Source organism: Macaca nemestrina, chromosome 15, assembly GCF_043159975.1.
Source record: "Macaca nemestrina isolate mMacNem1 chromosome 15, mMacNem.hap1, whole genome shotgun sequence".
Lineage (NCBI taxonomy): Eukaryota > Metazoa > Chordata > Mammalia > Primates > Cercopithecidae > Macaca > Macaca nemestrina.
This window is the reverse complement of record NC_092139.1, coordinates 7,377,550-7,398,921: the sequence shown is the minus strand read 5'-3', so window position 1 is coordinate 7,398,921 and position 21,372 is coordinate 7,377,550. Positions and strand designations below refer to the sequence as shown.

The following is a 21,372-nucleotide window of genomic DNA, read 5'->3' as shown; positions in this document are numbered from 1 at the left end:
CGCCCAGCCCTCTCCCTCTTAAAACTGGGCCAAGAGCACCTACGTATGACAAAGGCAGTTTCCAGATTATCACTTAATGTATGTAAGACACCCAGTCCAGGACTAGCCTAAAACAGGCATTCCAAGGCAACTGACCTCGATTGTTATTAGTGATTTGTAAAGAATTAACCACATGAATGGACCCAGCACTTAGAAAGTCCTCATTAAATGGCAGGAGCTGTATTTCTCACTTCTGAGCCTTTGCATGCTCTTCCCTCCACTGCTCCCTCTGTGCAAACGGCTGTCTCTCTCATAGCTCCCAGAGGCCTTCCCTGTGGACACCAGCCCTCTTGGCCTCCCCTGGGCCCCTCCTCTTGTGCTCTACTCAGCACTTGCCTAGGAAATTTTCTCTACATAGAACTCTAATATTAAACATTTTCATTCATGCATGGTATCTTGTCCCCTCTTAAAATGTAAGCTCCAGAGGGATGTTTGTTTCCTACTTGTTGTGTCCCTGGGACCAAGAACATGGGCCTGGCATGTGACGGGCCATTCGTAAGTGTGTGTTTGGAGTCATTCATAAATGTGTGTTTGAGGCTGGGTGCGGTGGCTCAGCCTGTAATCCCAGCAATTTGGAAGGCCAAGGCAGGAGGATTGCCTAAGCACAAGAGTTCGAGACCAGTCTCTACACAAAATATAAAATTATCCTAGCATCGTAATACACACCGGTAATCCCAGTTACTTGGGAGGCTGAGGCAGGAGGATGGCTTGGAGCCGGAGAGGTCGAGGCTGCAATGAGCTATGATCGCTACACTCCAGCCTGGGCAACAGGGCGAGACCTTGTCTCAAAAAAAAATTTTTTTTAAAGTGTGTGTTTGGGTGAATGACTGATTGTTAGGCAGAAGTTGGTGACCCGTGGCGACATGGGTCCGCCGGAGGGGCGGAGAGATTGGTGATCCAGAAACCCAAGGAGGCCGGGGGCAAAGGAGTGCGACTGGACCCGCAGCTGGGCAACCGCGTCTCCAGCCTCCACGGTCCTGTCCCGCCCCCTTCCGGGCAGGCAGAGGCCCCGAGGCTGCCCCGCCGCCTGGGCCCGGCCCCCGCGGCAGCAGCCGAGCGGCCGCACCCCCACTTGGGACTGTCTTGCCGGGAGGGGCGCGGGAGGGGCGCGGGAGGGGCGCGGGCGGGGCGGGGCGGGGCGGGCCCGGGCGGCGCTGGGACTTGTAGGCCGGGAGCCCGGGCGCCTCCGGGCTGAAGCGCGTGGCCGCGCCATCGACGGGGCTCCAGCCCGCCCAGGTAACGCGACGGCGGGGGACAGCCTCGGAAAAACTGAAGGGGAAACTGAGGCCCGGTGAAGGGACCCAGCTGGCCTAAGAGCATGCGGCCGGGCAGTGGCCGCCTCCCCCGGCCTCTAGGGGGCAAGTGAAGGTCACACTTACATGAAAGTTTTCAAAGGCGCTTCGAAGGGCCTCTGGCTGGGCTGGAGCTTTCCCCACTCCACCTCCTTCCATCGTGGATACACTCAACAAACATATCCCAGAGCCCTCTCCTTGCCAGGCCCTCCAGCTCGGGCGAAACATCCCAGGTCTCTGTTCTCGCGGCGCCCAAATAGCAGGGGAGGGGCTCCAGGCAGGCGAACACACAGGGCGGGGAGCGGGGAAGCTCCGCGAAGGAAGGAGAGGAAACCACGCGGGATAAAGGACAAGAGGGGCCGCGAGCAGGGACAGGAGCGTCAGGAACGAGGAACGAAGCGAGAAGGGAGGAAAGGAGGCCGAGGCTTCCGGAAGACTCGGGGTCCCATCCCCATTGAGCAGAGAGCTAGAGCGGGACCTGGGGGAGGGAGAGGTCAGAGGTCAAGGCTGCGCGTGGAGTGTGGGCCGTGGAGTGGGGGAGGGGGCGGACAGACTCCTCCCCGCCGGCAGCCAGGGCAGAGGGTGGTGGAGGAAACGCGGGGAACTCCTCGGTGCTGGAGGAAACGTGGGGAACTCCTCGCCGGCCTCGCGGTCCCCCACAGCCCACGGAGTGCCACTCCCAGTCCCCACAGACTCCACCTGCGTCGTCCTGTGCTGAGGGGAGGCCGCAGGGCTGGGGCGGGGAGTGACCCGGCTTAGAGCTGCTGTTTCCCAGCTGCACAGGTCCCAACCGCGGGTTCTGGAGATGAGGCGGGCTTGAGGTCCCCCAGTCCCGGCTTCAGAGGTGGAGAGTGTGACCCGCAGGTCCAGGATCCCGGGGCCTGTGCAGTCACACGGCCCATCCCTTCGCTCAGAAAAGCCCAGGGCTGGGTTTCATGCTCAACCACTGCCAACTTGAAATTCCTAGGTTTTGAATTAGGGGCCCCGCGTTTGCATTTTGCACTGGGCCCTGAAAATTCTGTGGCTGGCCCTGCCTGGTGTGAAGCTCACAGAGCCCCAGTATAGGCCGCCCTTCTATGGCTGGGGGCCGGGATGAGGGACCGGGGTCTGTTCTCAGCTTGCCCCCAAAGGTCCCTGACACCAGCCCAGAACGGGGTGGAGCTGGAAAGAGCCCACAACTGCTTCCTCTGCCCCACCGCTTCTATGGCTGCACCCTGGTGTAGCTCCCTCCGGGGTCGTATGCTGTATGTTTACTGGCGGAATTGTTTCTCAGTCCTAGACGCTCCGTGGGGCCAGGGAATATGATCTGTGCTCCGCTGCAGCCTCGCGCCCAGTGACGCATGGGGGCCCTAGTAAATATCGGTCGGATGAACTAATCTTACACATAAAACAGAAATCATTTCACTTTTTTAATACGACACGTGGCTGTTCCCTAAGTCGCCGTGGGTTAAATACAGACTCAATAAACAAGATGCTAAAAACCGTTTACATTTAATTCACCAGACGGTGCGCTCCACGAGGTCAGGGGCCTGGCCTCCCTGGTTCAGGGCTGTGCTTAGTGCCTGCAACCAGGCGGGCCCGCGGGGGCAGCCTGGAGAGAAAGGCGCGCCCAGCGCCCCCAGGCCCGGATCCGCCCTCAGCCCGCGTGCGCGCCCCTCCCCCCGATCTCCGCGCGCCCGGGCGCGGCTGGGCGGGGTTGGGACTACGCTTCCCGGCGGTCCCCGCGCGCCTGGGGCGGGGCGGGGCCGGCTGGGGGCGGGGTTGAGCTGGCCGGGGGCGGGGCCGGCTACAAAGCCCGGGGGCGGCGCCGGGGCGCAGAGTCCCCGCAGCGCCGGTCGGGAGCGCAGCGCGGCGCAGTTCGGCGCGCACGGCGGGAGCGGCGCGCGAGTGGTCGGGCCTGGCGGCTGGACGGGCGCCCCTCGCTGCCCCGCGCGCTCCCCGCCGCCCCCCATGAGCGCAGCCTCGCGCAGCCCGGGTCCGTAGGCGGCGGGGCGCCCCCCATGCTGCTGCAGCCCGCGCCGTGCGCCCCGAGCGCGGGCTTCCCGCGGCCCCCGGCCGCCCCCGGCGCCATGCACGGCTCGCAGAAGGACACCACGTTCACGAAGATCTTCGTGGGCGGCCTGCCGTACCACACCACCGACGCCTCGCTCAGGAAGTACTTCGAGGGCTTCGGCGACATCGAGGAGGCCGTGGTCATCACCGATCGCCAGACGGGCAAGTCCCGCGGCTACGGCTTCGTAAGTGGCCCCCGCGCCCGGGCCCGCACCCCGCCGCACACCTTATCGCGGCCCGGGCGCCGAGTCCACTCCGGGGCACACGCCCAGCCGGCTCGCGGCCGCCCCCGCCCCAGGCGCCTCCCGCCGGCGCCCGCACCTGCCGCCTCCCCCGGGCGCGCTCCTGCCGGTCCCGCCCCCACCACCCAGGGCCCGGGGCCCTGTCCCCACCCCCACCTCCACCCCTGGTTTAAAAGGAAGAGCCGCTGTGTTCAATTAGGACTCCTAAGTTGGTGGGGAGGTTTTGGAGCCAGTGGGTACTCGGGGTTTCCTGGAGCAGCGGCGGGTGAGGAGCAACGGCTCCACCCCGGGGTGTTAGGAGCCCTTCGGCCTCCCCCATATTTTCAACAGCCCCCTCAGCCACCCCAAATAAACATCAGCTTAAGTAAAAACGGTTTGAAGACACTTTCCTACTTCCCTTCCAAGTGCAACGTCGCAAACTCCTTCCCAGAGGGAAGTCTTGGCCCTCACTGGTGGGCAGTCCAGGCAGCCCCCCCACCTCCCTTCGGGGTTCGTTTTTGCCCTGTCCCCGCAGGGGATTATTTTTGTCCTTGAAGGCCACATTTCCCAGGCCTTGAACTTTGAGGAGAGGAGCTGGAATCCAGGAGGCATCTTTGTGGGAGGGTCAGAGGGGCTTTGGCTCAAGGACCCTAGGTTACAGGCACCCTCAGAGGAAGGGAAGAGAGGGGTGGCAGCATCCGGTGCCAGGGCGGAGCCCTCTGCCCCTTTTGCCCCTAGTTTCCCTCACGGCAGCCCCTGATGTGTCTGTGGCTCCTCCAGGTGACCATGGCCGACCGGGCGGCAGCTGAGAGGGCTTGCAAAGACCCGAACCCCATCATCGACGGCCGCAAGGCCAACGTGAACCTGGCATATCTGGGCGCCAAGCCTCGGAGCCTCCAGACGGGTGAGAGCTTGTGTTTTCCTGCTTGGCTCTTCTCGGTTTCTATATTGGGTGTCGGTATCTGTCGGGTGGAAAGAGGCCCCCCCTCCTCGCCCCAGCAGTGGCAGTCGGCTATCATGTGCCTGCAGAGCCGCCACAGGGCAGCCATCCCCCCCTGGAGGATCTAGACCCTTTCTCACAGCGTGTGGCCCACAGAAGGGGGCGGGGGGGGGGGCAGGGAGGGTACTGCATCCCAGTTGCCAGCTGTCTTCGCAGGAGGGAGGAAGGGGCCTGGGGATTGGGAGTGCCGACACCAGTGGCTGCTGACACCTGCGTCACTGGCTGCCACACTTCAGAGGTGTGCTTTAGGGTTCATGAGGGGGAGGCCTGGGAGGGGAGAGGAAGCTGGTGATCCCTTTTGACTAGAGATGTGTGACTTGTGGGATTCTGCCACCATGTGTGCAGCCCCTGAGACATCGCTCCTGCAGCAAGGCCAAGTCCCTGATTGTTCTCTCGTTTTAGGCTTTGCCATTGGGGTGCAGCAGCTGCACCCCACCTTGATCCAGCGGACTTACGGGTGAGTGGATGTGGCTGGCTTGGGGTGGGCAGTCCTTGGAGATGAAGTGGAGAGGGCCTTGGGCTTCCTGGGTCTGGAAGGCTGATGAAATGACGGTTTTCAGACATGTGATTGCGTTTAAGCCAAGGGAGTGAAGAGAAGGCAGATTGCATTTCTCCATCCCTGGCAGAGGCCGCACCACCTAGGGGATCGTGAGCCTTGGAGCCTGCCTGCCTTGGTGCACACCCCAGCTCCCTTTGCTAGGTGTATGGCCTTAGTTTCGTCACCTGTAAAATGAGAGTGGGCACAGCACATCTGAGTTCTCTGAATAGAGGGTTTAGGGTGGGCCTCGTGCAGGTAACGCCCTATTAAAGTGTTTTCTGATGACTCTTAGGGACTGGCAGGCCGGGCTCTTCCCCAGGAGCTCCTGTCACCTGCTCTAGTGCTGGGGCAGGTGGTGGCAGTAGGCCATTGCCTCCCAGGTCTGATGCTTGAACGCTGCAGCAGATATGATGTGTTCGGGGCGGAGGCCACCTGCCTGAGTGGCCTGGCCTGTGGGCTTCTAGTCTGACTCATTTAGAAGCAGCACATCCCACTCTTCTCCATCCTAAAATGCCTCCCACCTCCCTGCCCTTTTTAAAACATCTGATAAGGCCTGGCAGCTGCTTGGGGAAGGACACGCACACTTAAGGGATACAAAGGGTCCTGCCTTGTGTCCTGCCTCCCCACCCCGGTGATGGATGGGAGCTGTCTGCCCTAGCACCGTGGCGTATTGATGGGGTTGGAGTTGGAGGGGAAGGCAGCTCAGAGACCACCACCCCTTTTAGGGCATTGGCACTTCATGAGCTTTCTGAATCCGAATCCCTAATGCCAGTTGATCATGTGTGTGCACACACACGTGCGTGCACCATGTAGATACCATGGAGAGACACACAGCTTGAGGAGTAACCTGCCTCACCGGGGCAGTGTGAACAAGGGGCCTGTGGAACCAGGCTCAGCCTGGCTCCCAGGTGAATGGGTTAGAGGCCCCAGCAGAAGTTGTTGTGCCCACTTTTTGGGAGCGCTTGGGGTTACTTGGGGGCTCCCTGCCAGCTTCTGTGTGTACTGGTGGATGTGTGCAAGTATAGCAATGGGAGGAGCCGCTGGTTGAGGGGTGCTGGAGGGTGGCGGGGCCCTCCTAGCCTTTGTGAGTGGCCGGGCAGCTCAGCTTCCTGCTGGGGTGCCTCTGTCCTCCTGGGAAGGGAGTATGTAGGGTGGTGGGAGCAGGCCTCCCTGTCCGTCTCATCCTGGAATCTGTTTTGTAGATGTCTAGAATCGTCTCAGAGGGTGTTTGGGGACACTCCAGCCTTCATGCCTTCACCAAGATTCTTCTTCTGGGGTTCAGGCCACAAGAAGAGGGTGTTCCTTGTTTTTCAGAACCTTGGCTCCGTTCCCCAGGCCCACAGCAGGCGCCTGGGGGCATGGGCTGGGCAGGAGCGGCTGCCCAGAGGCGAGGGTGTGCGCCTCCAGTGCCTGCAGCTCTTTTCTGCTTACAGTGGGATGAGGCCTTCCCGCCTGCATCTGGGCTCTCTCTGATCCACGCAGCTGCCTGTGGGACTCCATAACCATCAGTGCTCGGCCTCTGGGGCTTGCAGATGTGGGTTCGAATCCTGACTTTGCCGCTTACCAGCTGGGTCTGTCTTGGCAGTGGCATCCTCCTTATCCAGAAAACAGGAACATTAACTGCTTAAAACAGTGGACTGAAACTATTCTTACTTTATAGGTGGGGAAACTGAGGCAGAGAACGGCTAAGCACATGTCCGGGCCCAGGGAGGGGGCGAGGTAATAGACGTCCGGGAGGAGATTAGAACACAGGTGGTGGGTGCCTGAACATATGCTTTCTTGGTGGGGTAGGGTGGGAAGGGCCCCAACCCGACCTTTCCCTTGCTGTCCTGGAATCCTGTGAACACCACCCATCCAGAAGCAGTTGGGATCAGTCACAGTGTTTGCCACTGTGTGCACCCGACTTCAGGCGACGGTGTTTTGTAACTAAATCTGCTGGCTGGCCGTTAATACCTGTGACGGTGAAGAGGCCGCAGACTCTATTTGTTGGTTGCCAAAGGGTGGAGACCCAAACAGGGATGGTGTCAGAGGGACCATCCGCTCTTGGTTTCCTGGGAGATCTGAACTCAAGCCTCTGAGAATTGCGCCGCCCCCTGCCCCTGCCTCTAGGCCTTACTGAGGTGGGTGGGGGGAGGCTCCCGGGTGCAGCTCCTGGGTGCAGCGGGGCGGGCTGCCTGGGTCAGCTGTCTGCCCCCAGCCCCCGCCCACTGGAGAGCTGGGCCGTCAGCGTCCCTTTTGTCTTTGTGAACAATCAGGCCCCGGGAGCACAGCCGGGCCTGACTCAGCGGCCAGTTTTGTCGGCCTTGGGCTGGCAGCGAGGCCCGCCCTGCTGTTGGCTGAGGGCATGGAGGGAGGTGGGAGCCAGGAGCCTGGGCAACTGAGCGTTGTCCACCAGTTAACCCCTTCCATGCCTGGCTGAACTCTTCCTCGACTTTCTGACCCCGACATTTTATACCTTGCCCTGGACAACTCTGAAGATCCCACAGCTCTGCTTTTAGGCAGGACCCTGTGGAATCTTCGCCTGGCTGGGTCTTCAATGTTAGTTTCGAATGATTTACCAAAGAACTTTACACTTCATGCTATTTGCCGGGATTTCCTTGCCTCTTTCCTTTTTTTAAGTTGAACGGGCTCTGTGAGACCTAACTCACCTGTGCATTTCTAACTGTATGTGGCGGGGCCAACGTCCGCGGTTTGGAGGAGCCTTCCTCTGCGGTGGCAAGTGCAGGAGCCGGTGGCCCTGGCCCGCCAAGGGTGTCTGCCAGCTGAGCGTGTCCGTCACCTGCTGGAGGGAGGGGAGCTGCAGCCATCTGGAGAGGGTCTGTGCCCAGGCAGAGCTTAGTCTGGCCTGGAAGGTGCCCTGGTGTCAGGGGGCGTCTGTCCATTCCTGGGCTGAGGGCACCGGGAGTAGAGGTTTGTCCTGGGCCTGGCTGCGCCCAGAGCCTCTCCTTGGGTTATTTTTGAAGGACCAGCTGCTTCCCTGGGTGCAGCTTTCCCTGCCTGTTAAGGAGGCCCGACTGTGGCCTTGACTCCCGTTCACTGAGTGCCTCGCTATGTACATTCTAGAATGTTGGAAGGGGGTGGAACATCCCTGGCCTCCACCCCTAGAAGCTAGTAGCATTGCCTCCCCCAAGTCATGACTACCGAAAATGTCTCCAGACATTGCCAGTGTTCCCTGGGTTTAGTGGTGTGAGGACGAGTATCTGTGAGTCTCTTGGACGTTGCTTCATGGTCACAAGATGACTGTCACAGCTCCAGACAACACAGCCACGTTCAGGGCAGAAAGGACAATAAGGGATAGTACGAACTGCCTCTGTCTCTTCTAGCAGAAAAATGGAAGCTTTCACAGAGGCCTCAACAGGCTTCCACTTAAGCCTCACTGGCCACAACGGGGTGACAGGACATGGCCACCACAGGGGCTCTGATAGGATAAGACAGGCTCCTGGGACTCCAGGGTGTCAGGTACAGGCCATATCCAGGAGCAAGGGCCCCGGGGTCTGCCTGGGCTTGAGGCCAGGCCCAGCCCGTCTCTGCAGGCTCCTGCCCATCTGTGAGTGAGAACAGTAACACTGCCTTCTCTACAGGGCCAACCTGACTGTGTGTGGAGGGCCTGGCCATGGGAAGTCACAGGTGGTCAGTGACGCATCTCTTACCGGCCCTGCTCCGGGGTCTGTTGATTGTGCAAAACCGAGGCTCAGAGCAACTGAGAGACTTGTTGGGTTCACACATCCCGGGATGGTGGGGCCTGAGCTGGGGGGCTGCGAGACTCTTGTCCCTCCCCCAAGGACTCAGCATCTCCTTCTGGCTAGATGGCAGCTCTTGGATGAATCAGAGCACAAGGCCCTGAGACTGATGACGGCCGTGAGACCCTCTCCCAGGCATGTGCCTGCCCCACTGTGTGTATAGTTTCAGGGACCCCAACATCCTTCGTGTGAAGGTCTCCGGTGCCCACGTTGGCTGGGTAGTAGATGGCTGCCCTTGCCATCACGGGGCCTTGGTGTGTGCATGCCACAGGGCCTGGATAGAGCACCTGGGTCCCCAGGGTAAGAGGAGGGACTGGGGAGGCAGTGATGGGAAGATGTCTGTCTCCTTGAGAGCATGGGATGCGCAAGCCGGGGAGAGCGTCAGCAGCCACTCCCAGCATCATTCATCCATCAGGTGTTTATTGAGTGCCTGCTGTATGCCAGGCCTGGTGCCAGGGATCCTTTGAATAAGAAAGACACAGTCCCCGATCTCAGGGTGTCCACATTCTGTTTGTGTACTCATGGGCCCGCGTGGCGATGCGTGCAGTTAAACAGGAAGCTGGCGGAATGAGTGCCTGTGTGGGGACCTCACAGTCCCACGTCTCGAGTACAGTGGTGGGGAGATGTGTCTGTGTGTGATAAAGCTTCACAGTTCGTGTGTGACTACACATGACGTGTAAGGTTAGTGCGTGCAGAAGATGATGCAGTGTACCGAAGGCCTGCAGTCCGGGTCATAGCACTGTGCCTGGGGTAGTGTCCTGGTTTTGTAATGTCCTTAGTTACTCTGATGTGCCCTTGGCGGATGGAGGAGGCAGGGTACACAGGACCTCTCTGTACTGTTTTTGCAACTTCCTGGGAGTCTTTTATTATTTTAAAATACAAAGTGAAACAAAGCCAGATGAGCTGTTTGCAGGTGATGGCATGTGTGTGAGTGTACGCATGCGCACGCGTGCGAGCGCGCTGGGGAAGGTCCCACTGAGGATGGGGGAAATGGGCCCTATAGGCGTCTGGGGAAGAGTAAGCAGCCCAGGCCCAGGGTGACAGGCGAGCGGCAGGTCGCCGTGGCGGGCACAGGGTGAGCACCGCAGGGCAGAGGCAGAAGCTGAGGTCAGAGCCAAGCCAGGCGGCATGGGGGCTGGGAGGAAGTGACTCCCCCACACACTGTGGCGTCACGTTTTCACCCTGAGGGTGTCTCGTGGTGGCCCCGCTGCCCCCGCCAAGGCTTCCTGTTTGGCAGCTCATCTGGAGCCAGGCGTGGGCTGCGCTGTGGCCCTTCTGGGCGGGCGCCCGTGCCGCACCTGTTGTTTGTCCTGTCTGCTGAAACAGAAAGCAGCCTTTGGGTGGCGGGGGCTCCTCTCCGAGCATGAGTTCTCACCCTGGCTCCCTGCTGGGCCTGGGGAGCCTCTTCTGGAAGCCTTGGACCAAGGGAGGCAGCTTTGTCTCAGGGCAGAGGCCTGATCACAGAGCGAGGTGGAGGCCCAAGCTCCAGCTTTCCTCGTTTCACCTCAGTTTCACCTTGTGTCCAGGGTGGACAGGCTGAGAACTCTGCAGTGTGCTGGGCACATCAGGACCTTCCCGCTGACCTTGTTTGGGTGGAGTAGGGAGTTGGGCACTGGGTCAGCTCATCTGACAGATCTTGGCTTGCTTTCTACCCGGCTGGGGACGCGTGCCATGGGGGTGAGGGGAGACCCGGTCCCACACCTAACAGTGTTTCCTGCAGCGAGGTTCTGAGAGGAGGAGAGAGACAAAGGAGGTCAGCATGCCTCAGAAGACGACAGGAGCGGGGAGGGGAAGGGAGCAGTCGGGGAGGCTCAGGGCCCAGCAGGGTGGCCTCAGCTCCTAGAGGACTTTGATGACCCAGGGAGGCACTGCTACCTTCCTCCAGGTGACTCCCGGGCCATGCAGGCTCGGAGCAGAGGAGGGATGGGTCAGTCTGCATTTTTGTTTTCAGAGTGTTTTTGTTTCTGGCTGCTGGGTTGAGCCTGGACTGCCGAGGGTTAGGGTGGTGGTTGGAGGCCCTTAGAGGATGCCCAGTAGTCCAGGCATGAGACAAGGGTGCTGCCTGCCCCAGCGGCCCTGGTGAGATACAGTGAGATTCTGGGTACATATTTTGAAGAACCTGGGACAGAGGAGTCCAAGAAGATTCTGGAGCTTTGGGCCTGTGAAGTGGGAGATGGGCTTGGCCCTGACTGGGGTGGGGGCTGCTGTGCAGTACAGTTTTGGGGAGGTCAGGAGTTGGAGTTTGGGCAGGTTCAGCTGGAGATGCTGTTCCAGGCCTGGCATTGCCCCACAGAGAGGACGTTTGACCTGTGTCCTGTGACTGGCTGCCCCACAGAACCTGAATGTCAGAACCAGCTCCCGGCCCTTCCCCTAACAAGTCACTGGGGATTCCCGGGAGGCAGAGCCGTGGCCTGGCTTCCTGCCTGCCGGGCGCCTCGGGGACCTTCCCACACCCAGCCAGGCGGGAGTCAGAGCCCTAAGAGCTGCGGTCTCTCTGCCGCGGTGGGGCCAGGCCCCTGGAGAGCAGGGAAAGTGAAATGGGCTCATTTGCCTTTTTCGTTTTTATTTTCAGAGGCGACTTTATGTTCAGAAAATGAGTCCTCGTGGGCCATGGTCAGTTCTTGTCACCGAGAGTTCTGCTCTGAGTGTGGGCAGCATGTGTCCCAGGCACCATCTGTGCTTCCCTCGCCCGGCCCGCCGGCGTGGGGTTCTCAGACTGCAGGGGCCCCAGCCCTCTGTCTTGGGGGCAGCGTTGGACTCTGCAGCATCCTTAGTGTACAGATGGGGAAACAGAGGCTGGAGGGACTGAGTGATGGTCCATGCGACTTGGACAGGCATGGCCAGGATCTGGACTTGGGGCTCTTCCTGCCCTTGGACCCCTGAGTCTCCGCGTACTGAGTCAGCTGGGGTGCTCTTGGCTGTGTGCTGACCCTGGCTGTGTTGGGGTGCAGATGCTGCCTGGGCCACATGTGAATGGGAAGGGAGGCAGGCACTTCAGATTTCCAGTGTGGACCAGGCCCTGGGTCCCCCTGTCCTCTCCTGGGCTGTGGCAGAGCCAGCTCCTCGTGCATGCCCAGCCCTCCTGGGATGGCCTGGCCTTTCCAGCCCTAATGGTGGCCGGTTTCAGTGACTCCGTGATCTGGGAGTTTGGTGTTGCCCAGGCTCCGGCACTAGAGGGAAGCAGAGAACCCCTAAGTCGTCCTTCCGCAAACACCCCTGACCCCAGCTAGGTACCTGTGCCCAGTGTCCAGCGTCGCAGAGGGGCTTGGGTGGCATGTGGGAGGCCTGTCCCACCCATGCCCCTGGTTTCTTCCTTGGCTCTGCCTGGACTTTGCACAAGTGGTGGGATGAATTCTCTGGGAAACAGATTCGCCTCTGATTGGTGCAAGGCCCTTTTCCGGGATCTTGGTGGGAGGATAGAAGTTTTCTGCAGAGGATGAGGAGGCACCGAAGCCCGGTTGTTCTGAGGCTGGAACTTGTAAGGAAACTGGAAGGGAAGGAGGTTCCTGCCCCCTCCTGTGAGGGAACAGCTGGGCCGTGGCTCTGCATCCCTGGGGAACGGATGGGACTCCAGCGGCGGCCGTACAGCGGGCCGATTCCACAGTGGCTTCTAGAGAGGGAGCAAGTGCCCTGTCCTGAAGAGGCCGGCGGGCCCTGGCCAGACAGGAGCAGCCCTGGTGGGCATTGGGTCCCCCGACCTTTGGGCTCCTACCTGATTGCGCCTGGCCTCTGGTCTGTTTTGCTCACCAAGGGTTCTTGTCTGCTGCCCTCTGACCTGGGGCTGAAAGTCCTAGGAAAGGAAGGGCCTCTGTTCCTCCCAGCATTCCTCAGGCCCAAGGAGGCATCGATGCTGCTGAGGCCTCCGGGGTGCACAGAGCATTAGATCCTCACAGCAGCCCCCTGGGGCGTGTGGTTCCCTAGAGGCAGTGATGAGGTCACCCGGGGCCGCCAGGCACCTGGCTGGGGAGCAGAGGCTGGTGGGCTGTGCCTGTCTAGCTGTGACTTGCTGGGTGGAGCCGTGCCTGCCTGTCCCTCCAGCCTACCCAGCCCTGGCTGCTCAAGGCTGAACTGCTTTCTCTGCCTTCTTGGGGCAGGGACTCTTGGCCTGGGAAGCAGTGGCCATTCCAAGGCGGGGGGCTCTTTTGCCTCCCAGGTGTCTGCAAAGCTGGGGCCTGCCTCAGACAGTCAGCACTGGGCACCTGCTGTGCTGGGGCACTTGGGATGCAGCGGCCGAGACCCTGCTTTTGTGGGGAAGACATTGTGCAAGGTAGATGACAAGGGGGCTTCTGATAATAAGAAACAGAGCCGCGGCTCAGGGTGGGCCCCTGAGGGGTGAGCTTTGAGCTGTGGGAAGAAGCAAGTGCATAGGTACGAAGGTCCTGTGGTGGGAAGGAGTCGAATCTGGGAACAGAAGGAGCCCAGGGCAGTGGGAGTGCAGGTGGAGATGAGTTTGAAGAGGTAGGTTGAGGCCTGATAACGCTGGAAGCCACGAGGGAGCAGTTTGGGTTTTCTTCTGGGTACAATGGGAGACAGCTGGAGGGTTCTGCTCCTGGAGGTGATGGGGTCTTAATGTTTTTGTTTGTTTGTTTTTTGAGACGGAGTCTCGCTCTGGCGCCAGGTTGGAGTGCAGTGTCTCGATCTCAGCTCACTGCAACCTCCACCTCCCTGGTTCAAGCGATTCTGCTGCCTCAGCCTCCTGAGTACCTGGGATTACAGGCACGCACCACCACGCCCAGCTAATTTTTGCGTTATTAGAGACGGGGTTTCACCGTGTTGGTCAGGATGGTCTCGATCTCCTGACCTCATGATCCGCCCGCCTTGGCCTCCCAAAATGCTAGGATTCCAGGCATGGGTCTTGATGTTTTTAAGACAGCTCTGGCCTCTGCTGGGTGAAGGATTCAGGGATGGGAGGCGGGCCGCCACCACCACCAAGGCAGGGCCGTGCCATTGCACCCACCTGGAGAGTTGGTGATGAAGGAGAGGGAGGATCGGGGAATTGAGGGATGGAAGCAGGGAGCTTCCCTGTTGGATGGTGTGGGCATGGGCTGCAGTTGGGGGGAGTGGGCAGGGCAGTGCCTGGGTGGCCGGGTGGGCTCTTCACTGAGGTGGAGAGGGCAGGGGAGTCCCACCAGGGCCAGGCAGACATGTGCCCTGGCAGGCGAGCCAGGGCAGGGCACACGGTATTGACTGGAGCTTGGTGGGTAGGGTGGTGTGCGGCTACCAGGCCGTACCCTTGTGTGCAGAGGCTGTGGCACCTGACCTTTCTGAGTCTGGAGTATGGGTGGGGGTGCTGAGGAACCTGCCTGGCGCATGCACCCGCTCCCCATTGCCAGGGAGTGGAGTCTTGGGCCTGCGGCCGGACGCAGGCCTAGGGTGGGGCTGCCCTTGGACAATGTGGGGCCAGTGGTTTGGCTGCAGTTTTCTGTCTCACCTGACCACTCAGTGGGTTCGCCCAAGCGTGCATGGCTGCGTGTGCCCCTCTGTATCTCTTAGTTCCCACCTGCCTCCTTTGCGGCCCGCCCCCGGCATGGGCACTTGTGGTCAGAACAGCAGTGAGGATTCCTTGTCTTTGCCCTTCCCCGTGTGGTTTCTGATGTTCCACAGTCGGGCGTCTCAGCCTCGGCACTGCAGACCTTTAGGGGGGCATCGTTCTTTGTGGTGGGGGCACCCTGGGCGTTGTATGAAGCATTCAACACCCCTGGCCTCGACCCCTAATGTCAGCAGCACTCCCACCCCCACCGCATATGCCTAGTTGTCAGTTGTGACAACTAGGACTGTCGTTAGGCATTTTCCAGCATCGCCTGGGGACACAGTTGTCCTGGTTGGGAATCGCTGCTCTAGTGATGCCTCTAGCGCCTCACAGTGAGCTCTCGAGGCCATCCTCTGTAGGACCCAACTTACAGATGAGGAAACTGCACCTTGGAAGTTTTGAAACCTGTTTGGTAACTCAGACAAGTGCAGGACCAAGGTGCAGCCCTAGGAGGGAGAGAAGCAGCTGGAGCCCAGCTCCTGCCTGGCGGGGCTTCGTGGCTCCTTCTACCTTAACGTCGGCCAGTGTTCTCACTCCGCCTTGGGGCCCTGAGGTGTGGCCCCTGCTGTGCCTTCCTTTTATTTTGAGCCAAATCTGGGGCCCCAACCAGTCCTTGTGGGCACAGCTACCAGCAGCAGACCCCACTGTGCCACTCCCTTGCTCTGTGATGGGGCAAGTCGCTTGGGGCCTCTCTGAGCCTCGGATTTCCTCTCTGGGAAATGGGCTAACACTAGCATCTTTTCTGTGGCTTTTTTTTTTTGAGACGGAGTTTTGCTCTTTCGCCCAGGCTGGAGTGCAATGCAGTGGCATGATCTCAACTCACCACAACCTCTGCCTTCTGGTTTCAAGCGATTCTCCTGCCTCAGCCTCCCGAGTAACTGGGATTACAGGCTCCCACCACAACGCCTGGCTAATTTTCGTATTTTTAGTAGAAACGGGGTTTCACCATGTTGACCAGGCTGGTCTTGAACTCCTGACCTCATGATCTGCCCTCCCTGGCCTCCCAAAGTGCTGGGATTACAGGCGTGAGCCACTGCGCCTGGCCTTCTGTGGCTTTGAAAATGCTTCGTAAGTTATCCCAGGCCCCTTATGTACAGAAAGATGAGTAGATACTGACATGCGGTGTCTGCAAGGATCAGGAAACAGGAGAGCCCCCGTTCCTCCCAGCCTGAACATTGCTCCCCCACGCTTGTGTTTGAGTCGCCCCTAGTAGGGCAGCTCCTTGGTAGCCCATGCAAGGCTCTGGCGCCGATGATGTGGGGCATCAGAAACCCGATGGAAATGACGGCAGCCCTAGAGGTGAGTGTGGCGGAACCTGGCTGCCCCACAGCCCCAGGCACTTGTGTTCTGTGTCCCTGGTCTGGGCAGCGGTTCTTGAAGGCAGCTGCGGATCAGGACCCTGGGCCTGTTCGTGCAGATTTCTGGGCCCTGTCTGCCTTTGCAGTCCACATGGGATCCACATTTGGGGGAGGTGTCTGAGGCAGGGGCATGACTGCCCATGTTTGGAGAAGTTGTGGGTTCAAAGCTTCCATAGCCTCCAACTAAGGAATGTTTTTGAGGTTCCGAGAGCTGGGTGGGGGGGCACTGGTGATGCCAGGGACAGCCTGCTGGGCACAGTCCCAAGACAGTCCTTGCTGTGTCTCCACTCGCCCCCTTCCTGAAGGAGGCCTCTGAGACCCTACTGGGGCCCCCTACTTCTGCTGGCCAGAGCGCCTCATCTTTCTCAGTGGGGTCTGTGCCGCCCACCGGGCCTTTGTTCTGTCAGCGCCACAGGGTGCCCAGTGCCTCCCACAGGCCTGGCCCTGGCAGGGAGCTGGGGTCCAGACAGAACCATCTCTCTGACAGAGCGTGCCGTCCGGTGGGGCAGCATAGGGAGGTGGGGGACTGGCCTCCACGTGGGGTCGTGGGGCCGGAACAAGGGCTCCGGGCAGAGGCATTGGCAGGTCCCAGGCCCATGTGGGGAGGAGGCGAGGGATCGAGGCGCTGCGGGGTGTGGGCTGGCACCAGCGTGGAGCTGGATGTGCGGTGGAAGCCAGGGGTCAGCCGGCCGGGCCGCCCCCATGGTGGGGGTGCCGCTGGAGGGTTGTGCACAGAGGCTACCGGCTGCCCTCGTCCACTCTTCAGATGCTCATACTGGCGCCTGCCTCCATCCTTGTGCCTCAGGGCTGCTCCCCTGTGGCCAGCTCTGCCTCATCATTAGGTCTCTGCAGGCATCCCCTCCTTCAAGAAGCTGCCCTGTCCTCTCCCCCATCGCTGTCCACACATCACAGCCCTCTGCTGTCTTGACTTCCCCAGACGCTGCCCCCCACCAACCTACAGACTCTGGTTTATGCGTTGGTGCGTTTTAGTGCCTCTCCCATCCTAGAGGCTAAGCCCCTCGAGGGCAGGGGCTGTGTGGTCTGCTCCGCTCTGCATCCTGGCAGATATGTGAGAAGGGCGTTACAGCTCGAGAGCCGGAATTCGAACCCAGGCCTGGCTCCGTGCAAGGCTCTTGTTCCCATGGAGAATGCAGGGTGGACAGCAGACCTTCTAAGCTGGGGAGAGGGAGAGGAGGCATCACTGCTGGGTTCCTGGCAGGAGCTGCCTGGGCCTCTGGACAGATGCTGTGGAGGGTTGGCCGTGTGGGCTGCAGGTGTGGTTACAGCAGCCATTAGGGTGGCTCAACCTGGGAAGGAAAACAGCAGTAGAGAGGGTGACGCGGTGTAGAAACTTCCCACACACTTCCCAGATGGGGTGGGGGGAGCAAGAGGCCCTGGGTGCCCCCTCAGGCACAGGCCAGGTGTGCCCTCAGTTGTTTGCTGCCAGGTCTGTGGGAGGAGCAGGGACCCGCACCCCTGTCATCCAGGTTTTCCTGGTTCCCACCGTTCCTGTAGGGCTGCAGGATCCACTGAGCACCCCTGCCTTTGTGCTGGAAGCCAGGGCTCCTCTCTGACCCTCAGGGTCCCTGGCTCTGGGGAGCGAGCACGTGTTTTCAGTGGCCCACATGTTACCAAAACGTGCTCCAGAACGCTGCCCAGTTTCTGTCCCTGCCGAATGCAGGAGAATGCAGGGAAGATGTTGTACTTTTCCTCCGGAGCTGCTTCCCTTGAGTAGGGGCTCTGCCTACGGGTGCAGGAGGAAGCTGAGCTTCCAAGTTGCCCCCCAGGCGGGCCTGGCCTGTGTAACACGCAGGCGTGCAAGGCAGAGGAGATCCTGATGCCCAGGGTGCGGTGCTGTGCCCTGGCAAGACCACTCCGTGCCTCAGGCGCTGCAGCAGCTTCTGATGCCGCGGAGGTGGCTGTTCTCTTGCCACCTGGGAAACTGAGGCTGAGCGGCTTGCGCCAGGCCACCCAGTAGCTGGTTGGCAGAGCAGGCACATGCCGGGAGAGCTGCCTCCCTGAGCCACATTTCCCCCTTGCTGAGAGCTGGGCATGGTGTTGCATGGCTAGCCCACAGCAGGCAGGAAGTGGTGGCCTCGACGCGTTTCCACAGTGGCCTACTCAGGTAGGGTTAAGAGCACAGCCGTGAGGCCGGCTGACTCCTGGCCCCTCCACCTCATCAGCTGTGGGCCCTTGGGCAAGTCACCTGGCCCCGTGTGTGAAATGGGCCTCGTGATGGGAAGACTGAGCCGACAGGTTGATGCACACAGTCACAGTACGGGTCTCCCCGAGCGTGGGTGCTGGCGAGTCTGGCAGCTGCTGGCGCCGTCATCTCAGTGGTCGGTGCCATTGCACTCCTTTGCTCCAGCATTCACGCAGTCACTGTCACGTCCTCACGGAGCTGCTGCAGGCCAGAGTCCGTGCTGGCAGGGACAGAAAGAAACTCTGTGAGGAGCAGGTGTTGGCTGGGGGAGAGGGCATGTCCATGAGCTGAGTGTGCAGTGTCACTTGGTGGGTGTTGGGTGTCAGGGAGATGAACAGGGCTGGACTCCCAGACGTGCAACGTGGGCCTGCTCTTTATCTTGTGCTGTGCTGTCGTGGCTTCAAATTCTCAGTCATTTGAAAACAACCATCCAAGATTGTTATTTTTGCACCAGCCCCAGGGATGTGGGGTGTAGGGCTGGGATGTGGGGGTGCAGTCTGGGAAGAGCCTTGCTGAAAAGGAGACGTGGAGGGGAGGAGGGAGCCTGGTGGGTAGCGCGAACAGCCAGTGCAAAGGCCTTGAGGCAGCAGCCTCCGGCCCGGTGCTGTTTCTGTGCCCATCTAACTGATGAGGAAAGTTGGGGCTCAGGGGGCGGGGGGCGGCACACATCGTGTACCCTGCTGTTCTCTGAGCTGTTCCCCGACTCTGTTCTGGCCCTGACCCGCTCTGCTTGGCCCCACAGGCTGACCCCGCACTACATCTACCCGCCAGCCATCGTGCAGCCCAGTGTGGTGATCCCGGCCGCCCCTGTCCCGTCACTGTCCTCGCCCTACATTGAGTACACGCCGGCCAGCCCGGCCTACGCCCAGTACCCACCGGCCACCTATGACCAGTACCCATATGCTGCCTCGCCTGCCACGGCTGCCAGCTTCGTGGGCTACAGCTACCCGGCCGCCGTGCCCCAGGCCCTCTCAGCCGCAGCCCCCACCACCTTCGTGCAGTACCAGGCGCCGCAGCTGCAGCCCGACAGGATGCAGTGAGGGGTGCTCCTGCCCCGAGGACTGTGGCATTGTCACCTTCACAGCAGACAGAGCTGCCAGGCCATGATGGGCCGGCGACAGCCCGGCTGAGCTTCAGTGAGGTGCCACCAGCACCCAGGCCTCCGAAGACCGCTCGGGCACTCCGCCTGCACCCGGGGACAGCGGGGAGATGGCTTCTCTTTAAATCTAGGTCCCATTGTGTCTTGAGGGAGGACTTTAAGAATGACCGAGAGCTATTTAAAGACGCAATCCCAGGTTCCTTGCACACCATGGCAGCCTCTCCTTGCACCTTCTCCTGCCTCTCCACACTCCAGGTGCCCTCAGGTTTGTGTCTCCCCCGCCGCATCGTGGTGGGTGTCACAGACCCTCTGCAGCCCCTGGCTGCCCTGGACTGTGCAGGGATGCCTGACTCCAGGGAAACCTGAGAGCAAGAAGGTTAATGGACTGTGTATTGTAACTTGATCCTCACGAGCTGTGAGCACAGTCGAGGTGTGAGGACACAGCCTCCTGTTGGAGTCGCATTTTCTCCATCAGGGCACATGGGCGGCTTCCTCAAGCCCAAAGGAGCTCCCAGGCACACGGGGGCCGCCGGTAACAGGGGCAGCCGGCCAAAGGCCCCTTTCCAGTCACAGCACTGAAGTTGCAACTTTTTTCTTGTAATTGTTTTGCTACTAAGATAATTTCAGAAGTTCAGTCTATTTTTTCAGCGGATACTGCCGCCACCAAGAATCCAAAACCTATTTTTGACTTGGAGAGACTTGCTTTTGTTGGTTCCGCCCATGGAGACGACGACAGTGTTTCTGTATAATAAAGTGTCTGCCGGCTCACGGGCCAGGATCCTCTCGGTGGGATGGGCCCCATAGACAGGAGGCCCTGCAGGCCCGTGCGGGCCACTGTCTGCTGCCACCTGCCAGGGTGGCAGAGTGAGTTGTCTCAGGACCCCGTCACTGCGACATTGACGCTCCTCTCCCTTCCCTCCCTCCCCAACTCCCCAACCACTGTGGAAGGGGAGAAGGGAGTGACCCACAGCATCCAGGCCACTCAGGGTCTAGACCACGGTGGTGCCAGCCTGGGGGGGCAGGAGCCCTCAGCTCTGCCTGCTGGAGCAGTTGAGTGCAGGAGGGTGCGCCTCTTCCCTCTACCCCCGCACCACCTGCTGTGTGCCAGCCCGAGACGGTTCCTGCCTGTCTTGGGGATTGGTGGAGGGAGGAAGCAGTTCTGCCAGTTGTGGCAGGGCTGCTATGGGGCATCCAGGGCTGTGGGGGTCTGGAGGAGGGGACATGAGGTGAGAGGTATCCTGGCCGAGGGCGGGGGGCAGCGGGGGTCTCCCTCCGGACCTACCTCAGGGAGCTGAGCGTGCAGGCGCTCCAGGGCAGGCCTGGGACAGAGTCAAGGCCCAGAGAATAAAGGTAGCTAATCTCATAATAATATTTTTATTAGAATGTTCTGATGATAAAAATAAAACTTGTTTTCTTTAAAGAAAAAGTTGGTCTGTAATTTTTCTCAAAACGCAGAGCTCCCCTGGTGCCTGAGCATCACCCATGCCCCGCCCTCCTGGCTCAGGAACCCAGGATTTCACTGGCAGCCATGCATAGAGCGCCTGGCCTGCACCGGCCGCTGAGCCTCAGTAGCAGAACAGACGCAACCCCTCTTCCCACCCGCTAATGCAGGGGAGGCCTGGCGTTCCCTCCGCCATGCGTCATCCAGCATCAGCTTCAGACCCCGAGAGGACTGCGTTCGGGTTACTTCTTGGTGCTATGGCTGGGGAGGGATCTGGACATGGTTTGTGATTGGCAGTCCCCCCAGATCCCTGTGGAATAGGAGGACAGTTCCCCAAGAGAAAGAGGTTTGCCACCAGAAGACCCTGAATGTGGGCTCCTGAGAGGACAGTGGCAGGTGTCCAGGACAACCGCCCTTAGGGTAGAGTTGGAAAGGAAGCCTTGGTCTGGGGCTGGATAGTCCCAGCATCTAGAACTCAGAGTTGGAGAAATCACGAGGCCTTCATAGAGGAGGTGTCAGGGCTGGAGAATCCATTAAGTCCTTCCTTGAATTGCTCACTCGCGTCATCCCAAGATGTGTGCTGGGTCATGTGCAAAGTGCTGAGGATAGAGCAGACAGCTGCCCTTTGGGTTTATCATCTGCTGGGGGAGACACAACAGTACCCCGGGGTGATAGACTGACAGGTTTCCTGCGGGGAGGGGATAGAGATTCTGTGGGGGTCTACACTTCTTCTCAGGCCCGCCCAGCCCCTCCCTCCTGCTGTCTCAGTTTGCAAACACTCGTGAGGGGTCAGGGAGGGCAGCATGGGGCTTCCAGCCCGGAGGAGGAGACTTGCCGCAGCTGATAAGAACTTGGGGGA

At 60.2% G+C, this 21,372-nt stretch overlaps 1 protein-coding gene across 4 annotated transcripts; it reads left to right on the top strand.

Moving 5' to 3' along the window:
• Positions 1–3,144: 3,144 nt before the first annotated feature.
• Positions 3,145–20,499, top strand: LOC105470610 (RNA binding motif protein 38). Of its 4 annotated transcripts, XM_011722769.3 has the most exons (5): positions 3,181–3,568; positions 4,140–4,231; positions 4,381–4,508; positions 5,007–5,061; positions 18,716–20,496. In XM_011722769.3, the coding sequence occupies exons 1-5, from the start codon at positions 3,332–3,334 to the stop codon at positions 19,011–19,013; spliced, it is 810 nt and encodes a 269-aa protein (XP_011721071.1). In that variant the 5' UTR covers positions 3,181–3,331; the 3' UTR covers positions 19,014–20,496. The 4 variants fall into 4 exon arrangements, with proteins under 4 accessions (XP_011721068.1, XP_070935223.1, XP_011721071.1 ...); XM_011722766.2 differs by lacking the exon at positions 4,140–4,231 and having other exon boundaries at positions 3,145–3,568; positions 4,385–4,508; positions 18,716–20,499; XM_011722768.3 differs by lacking the exons at positions 4,140–4,231; positions 18,716–20,496 and adding an exon at positions 6,576–18,709 and having other exon boundaries at positions 4,385–4,508.
• Positions 20,500–21,372: the final 873 nt, after the last annotated feature.